At 38.3% G+C, this 17,430-nt stretch overlaps 1 protein-coding gene across 1 annotated transcript; it reads left to right on the top strand.

The window, feature by feature from the left end:
• Positions 1–366: 366 nt before the first annotated feature.
• fkbp4 (FKBP prolyl isomerase 4) lies at positions 367–16,691 on the top strand. Its single transcript, XM_006633753.3, has 10 exons — positions 367–798; positions 5,045–5,189; positions 6,667–6,809; positions 8,578–8,698; positions 10,246–10,402; positions 11,208–11,298; positions 11,717–11,800; positions 12,040–12,225; positions 12,677–12,916; positions 14,130–16,691. Exons 1-10 carry the CDS (start codon positions 706–708, stop codon positions 14,238–14,240), a joined length of 1,371 nt encoding a protein of 456 aa, XP_006633816.1. The 5' UTR covers positions 367–705; the 3' UTR covers positions 14,241–16,691.
• The last annotated feature ends 739 nt before the right edge of the window (positions 16,692–17,430 follow it).

Here is a 17,430-nt window from a genome sequence, read left to right as displayed (position 1 = left end):
TTGGATTAATGTTTCGTTTACTTTCAGTGCAACAGCCGTTGCAAATTTGTAAACTTGATGATATTTTCAGAACAGGAACACGATTTACTTCCATTTCTTTTCCTAAAACTCATCCATTAATTGTCAGCCCGGTGAAACAATCCTCGCTACTGAAATAAACATGCGTTTAACCGTTTAAACATTTAAACATGATGTATATTCATATTCCCCGCAGCACGTTAAAACCATGAGAAAAGTTTCTGAATTTGCCTAAGCTGCTAATGCACAAGAAGGTTTGCGTTTTTTTCGCGTGTGGAGATATTGGAAGCGACCCCTGGCGCAGGCTACAGTTCAGCCCGGCGCGGCTCTGGAAAGTTCTGTGCCCGTCCTCCTTCGGGGAGCTTGATAGACGGCGCTCGACTGGCAGCCCTGCAGTACGAAGCACACCGCGCGTAGTTCGCAGACGCCTCTGATGCGGACTTTTCGGAACACTGAGATTGCTCTCTGATAAGAGATTTTAAGTCGGCTGCGATTTAAATATATAGTTTATATTTTGTAACAATAAGCTATTGCTTTTGTGTGGATCGATTCCGACACAGGAACAAGCGGCAGGTTTATATCGCAGGTGTTTAAAATTGATTAAAGAGAAAGGGGGTCTGGCGATATCTCCATTCTAGCTACTGAGATCTGAGATTCGGTTAGAATTGCCGTTACAGGTCAGGCGAAATGACTGCAGAAGAAGTAAACGCCGAAGGACAGCAAACGACCCAGATGGAGGGGGAAGACATTACCCCGAAAAAAGATGGAGGAGTTTTAAAGGTAAATAATCTGAATGTATAAAGTGCACGTAGTAGTAGGAAGAGTGATTAATAGCTATTACATAGCTGACTCGTTTTTAATAACGTCTTAATAAATGCGCTTAGTCACCCTGCTGCTAGAAACTCGGTTTTCTGTGAACATGTAAGCCTTTGATTTCCCATAACGTTTTGCATAACTCTATGGTTTTATCTTCATTTGCTCTGCAGTTGGCCCGGTGATTTTTACGTATTTATCCAGACCTTAATAATCGATTCCTAAATACCAAATTGATTACCATAATACTTGGTAAAAAAAAATGAATGGGTATGTGGCTAGTTTGTATGTAAAGGGACGGATTTTTACTCTGACTTTGCAACGTTGAGGAGCTATAAAACCACTCGTAAATACTGCATTAATATTATTAAATAATATCTCGGGGGTCGCAAGGGCAAGTGAAAATTTAGAATGTCCTTATATTCCATGCCTCTACGTTGAGTTGATATTTAGAAATGTTCTGCAACTTTTCTCAGTGCAACCAAATCAGAATTTACTTTCTCAGCAACTACAGGTATTAAGACTTAAACGTCGGAAAGCGAGTAAATGTCACCAACTTTCAAACTGCAGAAAGTACACTGCCCTGGACTTTTCGCACTGAAAAAGTATTTGCGCAGTCACCTTCTTAAATCGTTCTGCAGTCGAATTGTAGCATCTTACTATGTGTTCCACCAATGCCTTCCCCGTTTTTAGACGAATTTAGTTTCATTGGCTTTGAAATTTGAGAATTAATGACTTCCTGCCCTCTTTGTTGCTCTACCGCCTGCGTGTCTGGGCGCACCGCGAGTGTGGTGTTGGTGCGGCTGGAAGCTCCGAGGGTTTTCTAGAACACTGGAACCCCCACGTGCAGGATCTGTCCACGCCGAGAGCAAGATCGCTTCCGTGTCAGTGTTCAGAACTAAGTTCACAATGTCGTGTGTTGACAGGCTTCCTATTGACCAATAGGAATATTGTAATATAATAGTAGTAAACGTCCGCATACCAAATAAATCTAGAATTTCAATCCATTTCAGTTTCTGGACTGTTGGCTGTGAAGTTAATTGACACCTCAACCTGCCAAACCTGAATTCCATATGACAGATCCGTTACAGCGCTTTGAGAAGCCACCTTTAAAGGCGCTATATAAAATAAAGTTTATTATTATTATTTTAATTTTAAGAAGGTGATAAAAGACCTCTTCCTTATTAAAGCGTTGTCTTAATCTATTACCCAGAATTGGAAGATTAATCTTAAAATCCACCTGTTTAACTGGTAATCCACCAGCTACATTTTTGAAAGAAGGTAGATACCTTTTTAAAGATGATAAGTGGAATCAGTCAAACCAGACAGGAAACAGTTTGTGCATCTGTTGAAGATTTTAAACATACTACATTAAAATTCTATACAACATTGAAAACACATGATTAGTTTGAAACTTAACAAAGCATTAAATGGAGAATTAGGCCTAGTGGTTATCTATTAAGTTAATCATGAACATTTATGCTATTTTGTTAATCTTGGACAGTTTGAACTATTGTTTTTCAATGCTTACATATAGTTTTACTTACTGTCAGATTATCCCTAATGTACATGATTGGATGTTTTCATTATCTTTCAATGTGAAAATTAGCATAAACATAATAAGAGAACAAATGTGTTGGAATTGCTTAAGTTTTATTAACATTTGCCATATATGAGCAGTATTATTTATTTGTATTCGTTTTGATTCTTAGGTGATGATAATGAGATGACTGTACAACACAGCATAGCATGTCCCTTTGTGTTTATTTTGTTTAAAATTACCCATTACAGCTCTGTGTACAGCGTTGTGATCACCGTGGTCACTCCTAGACCAGAGTTCTGGGCAACCTTTGAGGCTACCAGGTCTCATATTGTGAAATAAGGTTATTGCAGTTGCACTTGTCTTTCCACCAGCCTCAGGAGAGTGGCTGACCCTTTAGCATAGTGCATGTTTCACACTTTGTCTGCTTCTCAGAGGAGCCCAAAATGGTGATCCCATGTAAGATCTGTCCACATGGTAGTAGGTGTCATAATACATAATAATAATAATAATAATCATTGCTTACACTTACATAGCGCTTTTCTGGACACTCCACTCAAAGCGCTTTACAGGTAATAGGGACTCCCCTCCACCACCACCAATGTGCAGCATCCACCTGGCCATAGTGCGCCAGAACACTCACCACACATCAGCTATTAGTGGGGAGGAGAGCAGAGTAATGAAGCCAATTCATAGATGGGGATTATTAGGAGGCCATGATGTAAGGGCCAATGGGAAATTTGGCCAGGACGCCGGGGTTACACCCCTACTCTTTTCAAGAAACACCCTGGGATTTTTAATGACCACAGAGAGTCAGGACCTCCGATTTACGTCTCATCCGAAGGACGGCACCTGTTTACAGTATATTGTCCCTGTCACTGAACTGGGGCATTAGGACCCACATGGAGCGCAGGGTGAGCGCCCCCTGCTGGCCCCACTAACACCTCTTCCAGCAGCAACCTTAGTTTTTCCCAGGAGGTCTCCCATCCAGGTACTGACCAGGCTCACACCTGCTGAGCTTCTGTGGGCTGCTAATTTGCTAAGTGAGTTGCAGGGTGATATGGCTGCTGGCCATGAGTGTGCATGCTGTTACCATTAGTTTCTTGTGCTTTGCAGGCCAGAAGCATGAGTTGGAGGGTTAGCTATCGATTTAAGACTTGGTAGAAACTGATAGTCCTTCAGTCTCATGATTGTCCGGCAAGTCAAAGCTAATTTACCTCTGGCTGGTTTTGACTTCTTCCAGTTCTGGTTTCCTGGTGGTGCTTGTCCTCAAATGCACTGTTACTTAGGAAATCCCAGTGACAATTGACTGGCTTCTGCACTAAAAAGGTCAGATTCTGTACTGTAGGGCCTTGCTCCTCTGAGTGAAGGTCTTTACCAGTAGATCCACTCAGTAGCCCCTTCTCCATGTCCTGTTGCAGTGGAAGAAATTGACACATCCACATTTTAGCCAAATCAAATGAAAAAATACAGTAGTGTCAGCTTTTAATAGCACATAAATGATGATGTGATACTTATACTTCCCCTCTGTGGAAAGTGCTACCTTTCAGATGGTTATTTCCAAAATATTTGGATTCAGGTCAGCACACTGCAGATGCAGAACCATGCAGTTTTTGATGTTGGAATTAAACAAGGTCATCATTCTCATCAAATGAATTTTTCATGCTTTTTTTAAGTGAAAGTTTTAGGTCTGCTAAAACTAAGATTAGGACCATGGGGAACTATTCAAATCTATTCAAAGCTACCTGTGTAGCTTAAGAGCCCCAGTTGATTATTCCTCACACTGTCACCTAACATAGAAATAAAGAAATGCCCTATTCCTTTATAATGTCAGTCTTGGATCATATCCCATGGTATGGGGTATGATCCAAGGGTTATATAATGTATGTAAGTACAACATGTGAAACAGTTTTTGAATTTGTGGAATATGTTCTGGTTAGAATGTGTTTAATGGTCTGAGTAAGAACTGTATCATTATTTTTCCTTTGGAAACTGCAACTAATTACCATTCATATGTGTCAGTCCTTGAAAAAAAAGCCTATTGAAGAGCAAAAGCTATTTCTGGTCCATAACAAATATCTCCATTGTCTAGTCATGTCGAGACTAGTCATGCAGTCACTGAGCGTTCAACAATTTTAATATATATTGTGCAGTAACCTATTTTTTTCATTTTTGAATGTTTTTTTTAATCAAAATAATTATTAGGCTGATTAAGGCTGATTTTGTTGTGGGACTGAAAACTGCTACATATGTTTTTGCAGTGTTTGCAGCGATGTGTTTTTATCTTTGAACAGTTAGTATTCCTACAGGAAATGGCATATCCATTTTCTGGCGTGTGGTACAAGTAACATGCAGGTCACTGTCAGCATCTTTTGCGACGATTGTATTTTGATATTTATAAGTAGTTAAATTTCAGCGTGAATTTAAGTTTACATAGATAATAATCATTGCTGGGATAAAAAAAAGAGTAGGCCAGTAAGTATCCCTACAGGCTGAATCACAGCTCTATACAACATAGATTGGATGTTTTCATTATTCCCTTTGTTGGGCAGAAGTTATTAGGTGAATGGTAAAAATGAAAATGGAAACACAGATAAAATTAAAGAACATTGTATATGATGATACATCATGTAATGCTGTTTCTACTTTTCTTCTTCTCACATGTCTTAACAGTCAATTAAGAAGGAGGGGACAGGCGATGAAAATCCTATGATTGGAGATAAAGTGTTTGTACACTATGTGGGCACATTGCTGGATGGCACCAAGTTTGATTCCAGTCGCGATCGGAGTGAAAAATTCTCTTTTGATCTGGGGAAAGGTAAGTTTTTGTTTTTGTTATGAGAGTGTTTTCCTCCAAGTAGAGTTTCTTTTTTTTTTCAAGGGAATAGATTTAGCCATGATTCACTTTTGGTTATCGTTGTCTGAGTTCTTGTAATAGGGGAGAAAAAGAGGACCAGGAGAGGAATCGTCCACAGCAGCAAGATTATCTTTCAGCTTTGTAGCCAACCATTTTGTTGCTTTCCGACACCACACTTACTGCAACGTCATTACACTTCATTTATTTTCCCTGATAAGGAAATGTGCTTTGCAGGCAGGTTAATGGTATAACTCAATAAATAATTAATTTAACTCAACATGAGCCCATTAACAAATAAGAAACATACAGACGATGAGACCAATATGTTAGAAACTTTAAGCAATCTTCGCAACTTAGAAAAACAAAATATCGGTGTATTGAAGCAGTAAATTGTGAGGTCCAGTCATATATCAGGGTCACACTAAATGGGACAAACACCCCATTGAACAACTGCACAAGTACTGTAAAACCTCTGTGTGTGATGAAATATGCAAAACAGTGCATGTATGAATTGGTGACTAGAAAACAGTGACTAGAACTCCTACAATGGCACAGCTGAGCCAAGATCCGAGCCCAGAAAAGAGCCCCTCTGTCAGCCGGTCCTGAAGCTCGCTGACACCAACCAACTTCAGGACAGCCCAACTAAAATATCACAAATTAGAGTCAACCAAATCACAGCATAAGCCAAAACACTGCCTTATCCACTGGTAAACACAAACACAACACAATCTACAATGCTACAGGAGCCCAGAAGGAACATACACACTAGCTGAGTATCTAACCAGAGTAAGAGACTGCAAAGAGAAACAGACCCTCAGTGACCACAGGCTGGCAAAAGAAACAGGCTGCAGGTAGTCCTGGCTGCCATAGGCTGTAATCCCACTGTCAGCAAGCAGAAACAGGCGGAGATGCATTTTCTGCTGCACTGTGAGAAATACTTAAGGATTAGACAATCATTCTTCACTAAAATAACATATCAAATTCCAGAATTTCCACAATTGACAGAATCAAAATAACTTCCAATTCTATTGTGGGAGGGGGGGGATACTCAATAGAGCTGCAGCCCAGTGTGTAATCTATTGTCACAGTCTGAGGAACAGACAGTGAGCCTGTCTCATAATAATGTTTAATGTGATGTATGTAAATATCTAACAATATGTGACCCTGCATATAACTGTGGGAAAACATGCTTAAACGGTCTTTTTTTAATACCAGAATAGTTTTTTGTTTGTCCAAATAAGTGTACCGTCCTTACATTTGCAGACAACATAGGGGTAGAAAGACAACCTACATGCTTTGTAATCTTTCTACGTGTTTTTAATTGTCTCTCCCAAATGCATTCATCCTCAATTAAGATTCTGTTTCATATAAAAGTATTTTATAGCTTGTGAAAATTGAATATTGTTAATAAGTTCAATAAACAGTGTTGCTTTATCAGGTCAGGTGATTAAAGCCTGGGACATTGGTGTAGCGACCATGAAGATTGGGGAAGTATGCCAGCTCATTTGTAAGCCTGAGTACGCCTATGGATCTGCAGGCAGTCCACCTAAAATTCCACCCAATTCCACACTAGTGTTTGAGGTAAGGAGCCTAAACTTATAAAGTGTGTCCCTTCAATTTATTGTAACAATAACAATTTTACTAAACCTGACAAAGAAACACTTCCACAAAAGCTGTGCACCTTGATCCATTTCAGGCTGCAGGTTTGCTGGGTTTTGTATATAAGCCATCACTGGGCGCCATGTATTTCCAGTCTGTTTAATTTGCTCAGAGCTCAATCTGACTAAAAAGAATACATATTTTTACAAGTGCCTGCGACTAGTTAATATACTTTAAAGGATCAAACTGCTATGAATTGGAATTCTATTTTTTTTTTTACAGGTGCACTCTTTTGCTGGTTACTAACTGCATTGCCTTAAAAAAATATACTGCATGCCAAACCCATGACAGATTATCCAGTGTTTCCCACAATGTAGATAAAACAATCAATGCCCAGGACATTTTCCATAATCCAGTAGTGTGTATGGAATGTCTCAACGTGCTTTTGATCACTTACAAAAACACAATTAGCCTTCATCTGAAATGTTACAATGCTAATCGTAACAATAGTGATAGAACACATCACATAAAACGTAGAAATTGATGTCTTGGGTGACTGAGGTGAATACACTGATTCTGCTTATTTGGTTGTACAGTATATCCGCTCCAATTTCCTCCCACAGTCCAAAGACATACTGGTACAGTAGGTAAATTGGCTTCTAGAAAGACTGGCCCTGGTGTGAGTGTGTGCTTGTTTGTGTCTTTATGTGCTCTGTGATGGAGTGGCATCTCATCCAGAGTGTATCCTGCCTTGTGCCCACTGCTTGCCGGGATAAGCTCCTGCTCCCCAAAGACCCTGTGTTGGATAAAGCAATTAGAATGGATGCTTGGATGTTGACTTTCTTAACAGTACACCACTTACATTCAAGTGGAGCATGGAATTGTAAGAAGCACCTTCATCTTAGTCAGTAGTGTTAGGTACTACACACTCAGAAAGAAGACTGAAATTAAAAATGGTTGTGACAGCTAAGTAATTGCTAGGAAGCCAAGAGATCAGAATTCATCTCTGTGGGCAGACATTTCTTGAAAGAATATTAAACCAGTGCTAATGAGGGATTACTACTGAAGTCGGAGAGAGTCTTTGAAAGCTCCTCTAAACTATTTAATTTTTATCAAATGAAAGGCAGTCCTAGTAATACAAACTGTTGACAATTACAATGCACTTTGTGCAGTATGTTTTCGTATGAGATATAAGAAATAAGAGTTCTCTTAACGCACCAGTGTTCAGTTACAGTTAAATGCATTATTATTCATTTTGTTTGTGGAGGCTTGGGGGCATTTTCATTCTCAGAAGACCAAGACTCATTTTCACCAGAATGCTTTTCTGCATCAGGATGAGTAATAGTAGCATTTTGTCCCTGCTATTCCCACCAGATCTAAAAAAAACCCTTACAAGCATTATCGTGATTTAATAACATTAATGCTTCATGCATACCATTTTTTAGTTTTGCAACACTTGAATTAAGTTTTTCAACTCATTTCAATACAAGAACTCAATTACACTCAATACACATTTGACTTCTGACAGATTGCAGCCATGCTTTTAGAAAATGCATGAGATCAAAAATAAGATTTTGAGAGGCGTTCAGAATGTCGCCAACATGTGTTGGTCTTGGCCACGAAACTCGGGTACTGCAATATTGAAAGAAAAATGTATAATATTTGTTAAGAAATTTATGAATGTGTTATGCTGTCGTGCTTGGAAATTCTTCAACTATTTTGACGTCCTACATGCTGCTTTCCTTTTCAGATTGAGCTGTTTGGGTTCCAGGGAGAGGACCTGACTGATGATGAGGATGGGGGCATTATTCGCAGGATTGCAACTAAGGGGGAAGGATATTCCAAAGCAAACGAAGGGGCTACAGTTGAAGGTTACAGATTTAATATGCTTTTAAAGTACAATGTTTTTAGATTTTTAAGGCTACTTAAAAACAGATTTCGAGATAAATATGTTAAGCAGATATTTTAGAATGCTTTATAAAGGTCTCCCATTAGCTCCTCCCCTCAACAGTGTCAGCTTCAATCGTGGGTTTCTGTTTCTTAGGTCTGAGAGTGTGGAATATGTAAAACAAATATATAAGTGTTAAATGGGGAAAACAGGATGTATTTTTTCTCAAGAACCATAAGATCTTTATAAATTCATGCTGAAGCTTTATACTATATCTGGCATTTTGATGTTTTTTTTTTACTTTTTAGCCTTAAGTGCCTTAAAAATGTTTCCTATACATGAAAAGTGTTTAATTATAAGTGTCTTGTGTTGGTGACTGACGAATAGGGACACAAACAGAGCTGCCTTGGTATACATTCAAAAATAGTGAAGGGTTAGTTAGAGGTGTTGCTGAATCTCTTATTAATTTTTGGTCCTACACTGCACAGCTAGCTTTGGCTGATGCAGTGTGTGTTCTTGACTAGCATTGTCTTGATTAACAGAGTTTATCAAGCTTGCTCTTGGAGGGAACATGACTGTGTAGATCAGGGACTGGAATGTTGAAATATTAGGTATTGAATTATTCTTTCACTGTTGTGGAATACTCAATATTGTTACACTTCAGCAGCCATTGATCTTCTAATAGTACAATAACACAATGTATGCATAAGATAAAAAAAGTGAGAAATAGTGCAAAAAAAACTGCACAATAGAATTGAATCAACAAGATTAAAATGCAGTCTTACTTAATAGCTAGACTACATTATATTGTGGTGTGGTGGATAGCACTGCTAGCTCTCAGTCCAAGTCCTGGCCTCGGTTCTGGACTGGGGTGCTTTCTGTGCAGAGTTTGCATGTGGGTTATTCTGGTGTGGCTTATAAATTATCCCTGCCTGCATATGTATGTGTCTGCAACCAGCATCCAACACCCATCCAGGCTGTGGCCCTGCCTTGCATCCTGTGCTTTTGGGATAGGCTTTGGGTCACCATCACCGCAGCCTTCATGACTTTTATTAATAACTGTAATAGAAGATAAAACATTTCAAGTAGAAGCAGGACAATTCCATGGAGTGAAAGACACAGTCACCCTTAAGTTTTTTCTACTTGTACTATCCACAAAGGTGATATAGCATGAAACTCATTTTTTGTGATTAAGACAGTGTTTTCTGTGGAGACTGCATTGTGTTGTGCTCTTACTAATTTTCTCATATTTGGCAAAAAGCTGTATGCATCTGTAAGCATGCCCTCTTGGTCTTTCCTATATATCATAACAAACCTATATATATATTATAGCAGACCTAGGAAATTTCATGTGATAATTTCCTTGTTAATTATCATTGTGGTGGTAAAAATGGGTTTTACTCATTCTTTACTTAATATTATGCAAGTAAACTTTCTTAAATTAGTATTTAATTGTTTACAAACATTTTTGAATCAAAGATTAAAAAACTTCAGACACTTCTCTAATTTTAGTGTCCTTTGTCTTTGCAGTGAGTTTGGAAGGCACTTTTGAAGGCCGTGTGTTTGACCAGAGAGAGCTAAAGTTTGAGATTGGTGATGGTGAAAGTCTGGGCATCCCTCCTGGGGTAGAGAAAGCTCTACAGTCAATGGAGAAAGGAGAAGAATCCCTTATCACTCTCTCCCCAAAGTAAGAACCTTCACATAAGTGATACTAATTTCATGTCCATAATTTCCAAATACTTTGATATGACAGGGATTTAAAAAACTAAAAAGGCATTAAGACTATTTTCAAACACCTACAGTAGCAACAGCATGTTAGCATTTAAGGATAAAGTTTTATATAAGTGAGAAAGTACTTGAATGGTTATGAAAAGCAAATAAATTTCACCTTCAGAGTGTTCTGTTTTTTGCATCGCTTTAGCACTATTTGTCATCTCGCATCCAGGGTGAAAAGTTTGAATGATAACAGCAGGTTCTGTTTACACATTACAGCTCTTCACATCTTACCTTCGTACCTCGTTTATTATAATAATAAGAATAAGAATAATTGGTAACACTTATATAGAGCTTTTCTGGAAACTCCACTCAAAGCGCTTTACAGGTAATGGGGATCCCCTCCACCACCACCAATGTGCAGCATCCACCTGGATGATGCAACAGCAGCCATAGTGCGCCAGAACGGTCACCACACATCGGCTATCAGTGGGGAGGAGAGCATGAAGCCAGTTCATAGGTGGGGATTATTAGGAAGCCATGATTGGTAAGGGCCAATGGGAAATTTGGCCAGGACACCAGGGGTACACCTCTACTCTTTTCAAGAAACGCCCTGGGATTTTTAACAACCACAGAGAGTCAGGACCTCGGCTTTACGTCTCATCCGAAGGACGGCAGCTGTTAACACCATCACTGTCACTGTACTGGGGCATTAGGACCCACATAGACCGCAGGAGCCTATTACTACTATTATTACTAGTTTTCTTTCTTGTTTCTAGATATGGGTTTGGGACAGCAGGAAACTCTCAGTTCAACATTCCTCCTGATGCAATGCTTAATTACAAAATAAAGTTGATCAGCTTTGAGAAGGTAGGTGGAAATGGGTTTCTCAAGTTTGCTGATAGAAGTTGTTCTTGTTTCGTTTGGCAGTCAGAACTTTGTGAAAATTGAAGTTTGTTTAAAAGTAAACTGAAAAAGCTCCTTTGGTGATTTTCTGTTATGTTTGTGAAAACAATATTTCATAGATAGTGTCCAACACAGGTATGTTTTTATTTAATATGCATTTAGTTAGATATGTGGAGCAAACAATCACCAATATTAATTTGTTGCCTACTAAGTGATTTAATATAGAAATATAGAAAATCAAAAGAGATCTTAAACTAATCACGAAATGTTTATTCTGCTTTTGTGAAATGTTTAATACTCCTCGAGGCTTATGACCTACTGCAGAAGAAAACTAAAATATCTGTTACAGCTTGCTTTGTTCTAAAAGGGATTTTCTTTCCAGGCCAAAGAATCATGGGAAATGAATACAGATGAAAAGCTAGAGCAGAGTGTCATTGTAAAGGAAAAGGGAACCCAGTATTTCAAAGTAAGTTTGGAATCTTGTATGTTTATATTTTTTGTTTTATTTTTTACTAAAACAAAACTGGAAATATAGGCATTATTTATGCTCCTTGACAATGACAAAAGCTTTTCATGTTTGGATGGTCTTGGTAAAGGTGGCCCTGAATATGAGAAACTACATCCTTGAAGGAACGTCATGCTTTTGCCTCCCAAAATAGTTTCTGTCAGAGGCCCCTCAGTGAGAGTTGTGATGGTCTTTTGCAGGAAGGGAAGTATAAGCAGGCATCAGTACAGTACAAGAAGATTGTGTCATGGCTGGAGCATGAGTCTGGGCTGTCTGAAGAGTATGAGAACAAGGCCAAGGCCCTGCGCCTTGCTGCTCATCTCAACTTGGCCATGTGTTACCTCAAGGTTCAGGAGCACAGCCAAGCTGTGGAGAACTGCAACAAGGTATCCAGAGTCTTCCCCCTCTCCGACTGTTTCACTAGACTTCAGACCTGCTGAGTTAACATGGCTATTTGATTTATATATATGTATCTGGAGAGTGACAACTTCAATGACGCCAACACCTCACAGAAGGTTGATTCATTACAGAAATACATAGGCTGAAGAAAGAAGACTCAAAATAGAATGTAAAGTGTTTGTTCCATAGAGTCAGAATCCCAGATACCTCCAAATTTGTGTGGTTTATTTTTTTAAAACATCTCGCATTAAATGTTTAAAAGCATGACATAGGGTGAACACTTTCAAAACTTAACATAAAGAATAAAAATTCTATAGCTCATAACTAACATAGAAACACTCCAAGTAAAGAGGAAATACTGCATTGCCTGAATAATTATTAGACACTACCACCACGGGGGGTTGTAGGTGTTGACATTTGTGTCTCCTGGTCTTGCAGGCCCTGGAGCTGGACAGCAGTAACGAGAAGGCTCTGTTTCGTCGTGGCGAAGCTCTCTTTGCCATGAAGGAATTTGAGCAGGCCCGGGATGACTTCCAAAAAGTTGTTCAGCTCTATCCTAGCAACAAGGCCGCCAAGACGCAGGTGGTTGTCTGCCAGAGGCAAATCAAGGAGCAGCATGAGAAGGACAAGCGCCTCTATGCCAATATGTTCCAGAAATTTGCAGAGAGGGATGCCAAGGTTAGTTGCCAAGCTAAATGAAGCACCCAGACAGTTTCTTTGAGACGGTGAAGAAGCCAATATTTGTCTGGAGTACTACTAAATGTGGCAGATATACAGCATTTGTATGACTGAACATGACTATTATGTAAGTTTTCTGGGAACAGCATGAGGTTGTAATTCAAAAGCATATGCATTACAAGGGTGCTTCTCTGTGATATAAGCCTGTTTAGAAATTTGCTTTGCAATTAGAATAATGATGTACACAATACATTATACATTTAACACAACATGAATCCATTAACAGATAAAAATCATTTGTACATGAATAAGTTTAAATAACTAATCAGAAGCTTTAACTCCTCCTCACAGTCCAAAATATAAATTTGGATAGCAGTGAAATACCTAAGATACTTTCACAAATTTAGTAGGTTAAGAGTCTTGGGAAAAGATACCTTAATTCTATTATATTTTAATCTACATCTACATACATAAATAAATGCCCTGATGTAAGGAGCTCAAATGTACTATGCAATGGGTGACTGTCAATATTAGCCTTCAGCACAATTTGTTTGCTGTAGCTGTGGTGCACCAATAGCTTTCCTGGCTGCCTTCAATATCTTGCTCATTTTTATTACATGTATTCAAGTTACTTGACCATGTTACCACAGTGAATATTAAAACAGATTCAATAAAAGGTCTATAGAATAAGGAAATCATTGTACTGCACACATTAAAGGAGCAGAGCTTTCTCAGGAAGAACTTGGGCTTTTCTTACAGACAACATCCATATTTTCCTCACAGGTTAGCTTGTAATCAACAGTAGTTAAATTATATTTGTAACTTGACAAATTCAATTTATTGCTCCTCAATGACTTTTAGTTTCGCAAAAATGACTGGAACTGAAGTAGTTTTCTTTTGTACCAAGTTGGGATTGGTTAAAAAAGGATTAAACTGCTGTTTCACTTAAGCCCCACAAGGGGGTAGCAAAGTTTAAGTCAACATTGAAAACCTTAATCGGTATATAGTATTACATTAGACCTGTTGGCTTTGAGTCCCCATCACCAAACATATTTCTCAATTATCAGTCACTCATTAAATTTGGAAAACCGTTGTCTCTAAAGAGTATAGTTTGAATTATAATGGTTGTAGATTTTTTCTATTTTCACATTTTATCTTTGTCCTTTGGAAAATTTCAGGGATCTCTACTAATAGTGTTTATTCTCATCTGCAGAAGGAAGCAGAAAAACAGAAGGACACGAAGAAGCAGGAGAACACAGAGGGCCAGAATGGAGATGAAATGGACATCGATCAAAATGAAACACAAGAGCAAACGGCAGCATAAATCAACAGCCTTTTTGTGTTGTTTTTTTGTAGCTTGTGATTGTAGAAAGTTTTGTTTGTGCACAGAGGAGGGGAAATTTGTCAATTAGATATTACCCTAAAGAGAAAAGAAAGTGATGCCCCCTCTTGCCCAGTTGTTATGTTTAATTTTTTTTTATTATAATTGATTTCCATATGCTTTTGCTGGGTGATGCCTCTTTGCTTCTATAAATGCTACTCACTTTCAGCCCAACTGGATTGTTCCTCTGTTGTTTGAACATGCATCCTCTCCTTGGGAATGTCTAGTGACCTGAGAGCTGTGTCTTCGAGGGGCTCTGGGAATACTAGTGCTAGTAGGTGGAGCTGCTTTGATCTGTGCTTAAGGAGGAATTTTAGCTAAAAACCACGAATGTCTTGTCAGGCTTATTTAAGCAGTCTCTTTTTGGAGGTATGACATTTTCCATCCCATAAACGTGAGATGTTTCTGTGATTGCTATGGGTCTACAGATTTGTGCTGCACATGGATCAACTATTGAAAAAATCAACTTGGTAGGTTCCTCTCTGGGCTTGTGAAATCTGGTATTGCTAAATCTCCCATAGAATTCAATTGGTGAATTAACTTTCCCCAGTATTTGGGGCTGCTGCATACTAGCTGTCTCACTGCACTCTGGAGTTTACTGCACACTGGTGATGGGTGGAGTCCCCACCTATGTATAAAGTGCTTAAAGATGTTTTGAAACAAATGCTAGGTTTCATGGTTGGATCAGTTGTTAGTAAAAATAGTAAAATAATAGTAAAAATAAATGTATTGGATAAACACAAATTAAAATTAGAGGGGAGCACTTTGATATTTCACTGCTCTTTAAAGTTCACTTTCTGAAATGTTTTGCATTCCTGTTGCCCCAGTCATCTTTTATGGGGACAGTAAGGGGGAGTCACAGTACTATATTTTAAATGTAATTATTTTCCACGTTAAGCATTGGCACCCTTTAAGTCAAATCATATCTTTCCCAGTTTTCCCGTGTCGTTGTTTAGACCACAGTTGTGGTGGTGATACCATTTACGTTTAAGTACAGTATATGTTCTTCATAGTAATGGGTTGCCAGGAGTTCTAGGAAATTAAAGTACTTTGAGACACAGGCTGAAAATTTGTTTGCAGTCCTATAGACTTTCTTGTGGTGGGGAAAGAATAGTTAAATTGGAGGATCACAGTGGCTAATTTCAGACTTCACCATCAGGTGTTTGTTTTGCTTGAGCGTAAAGTGTACTTGTGTAAGCTGTTATTACTGGCAACTATAAAGTTGCTTTATAGTAAAGTAGTTGTCAGTCTGGGAGGAAAGCTACAGTAGGTTACTAAGCAGAACTGGCATAATTTTCCCCACTGGCATGGATTACTTTTCTACTTCTGATTTTGTTTAATTGCTTTTAACTCCATTGATTTTTGATGAGCAGCACTATCCTGCACTATATAGTGCAGTAGGTGGCTTTTGTCTGCTTTTCCTTTTGTAAAGTATATAATTATCATTTTCTTTGTGTTTTCTTTCCCACCAAGAAAGGTTTCAATACTGTTTTTTTTGTAAAGTTTAGACAAGATTTCTTTGCAGCCTTCCTTCACAAAAGCAAGTTTGTTTCAGCTACCCCCTGTTGTCTCTACAGCTTTAACATCTGACAAGTGTGAGGGTGTTAATGTGTTCATACAGTACCTCTGGCCATCAGATATCTAGCAATTATAAAGGGCCTGTAAAGACCAATGACTGTGTAGAGAGTTTTGTTGTTGCTTGAGGATAGGTGGGGGCAGCCCAGGGTTGTCACAATAACATGATGAAAGACGTGGTAGAATATTATAGTGGAGTGCAATACCCGCATGAAGTTAAGACATTGTAACATGCACCTGTTCCTTTCTAATCTTAATATTAAATTAGTGTCTCCCAGCAATATCTTTAAAGATCTTGTTTCATGAGTTTATTATACACTAGGTTTGTTGGTTAACTACTAATTGTAAATGAAAACGGGTAATTTTCAGTGTGCAGATTTGTGTACAGTATTATGAAGATATCAGAGGAAATTCTTCTCTAGAACTGTATTTTCCATAAGTAAACACATAATGGACACTATTTTAACACTTCATGTGGCTTAGATTTTCAGATAGTGCTGTTCATAATGACATCATTTCAGAAAAGGGTTTACCTTGCTAGGTTCTTCATGTAAAGTTACCTTTAATTTAATACACAATGTTGCGGTTACTTTCCTTGCTGTTAGGATTTGCATGTCTTGTTGCAAAAAATCACATTTTAAAAGATTTTCTCTGGCAGCTTTCTAGCCTGTATCCTCTCAGAGCAGACGGGTGATGGTGAAGGGTAACAATTCCAAAATTCATTTTTGAAAATGTATTTATAAATAGGTTCTTTGAGGTGTATATCTGTATTTGAACTGATTTTTATTTTGTTTTTAATAAAATTACGTAAAAATGTTATTTCCTGCTGGTCTGTTTATCTCACAGTACAGCATTTCAAGACATTGTGTTGTCAGCCATATATCTTAAATAAAAAATAAAATGGTCTTACTGAAGAAACAAATTTGTCATATCAAACTGATGTCATCACTCTATTACTGGATGGAAGGGCCTATTATAATAACCCAGACCGGTGGGTTTTAGCAACATAACAAATTCCCAGGGAAATAAATGGAAAACCATTTAGAACAGGAGGGGCTTAATTAAATAGTAGGAAGCCAGTGTCTGGAACAAGCTGTTCATCCTTGCTCAAGCTGATTGCTTAAGTGCCTTCAGAAATTAGCAGGATAAACTTCAGTTGCATGTCCTCTACATTTGCAAATGTTTATGTTCTTGTGGATTCTGTTTAGGGAAAGGATATTGTATTACTTTTTTTCCTCACCTTACCTTAAAAATGGTAGGCTAAACATTTTTAATTGGGAAAATAAAAAAAATGTGCTACTTTTGTACAGTGTATGCGAGAGGAAGGACATTGGTATACCACATGAATTGCCTTAGTTATCTGTGAGGGCTGCTTAAGAGTTTTAATGAGTTTCTGTCACCTGTAATCGTAATACTACACTAGCTATAAATGTACAGCTCCCATGTCAGCTTGACAAGAAATCGCAGCCACTCAGCTCCACACCAAACTAAGGATTCCTTGCCCATCTTCTACTGCCCTGACTATCGCATTATTAAAAATAGTTTCAAACATTGAGTG

Source organism: Lepisosteus oculatus, chromosome 7 (genome assembly GCF_040954835.1).
Source record: "Lepisosteus oculatus isolate fLepOcu1 chromosome 7, fLepOcu1.hap2, whole genome shotgun sequence".
In the NCBI taxonomy this organism is placed as follows: Eukaryota; Metazoa; Chordata; class Actinopteri; order Semionotiformes; family Lepisosteidae; genus Lepisosteus; species Lepisosteus oculatus.
Note: the sequence above shows the minus strand (reverse complement) of the source record. Positions and strands in the feature narration are given on the sequence as shown.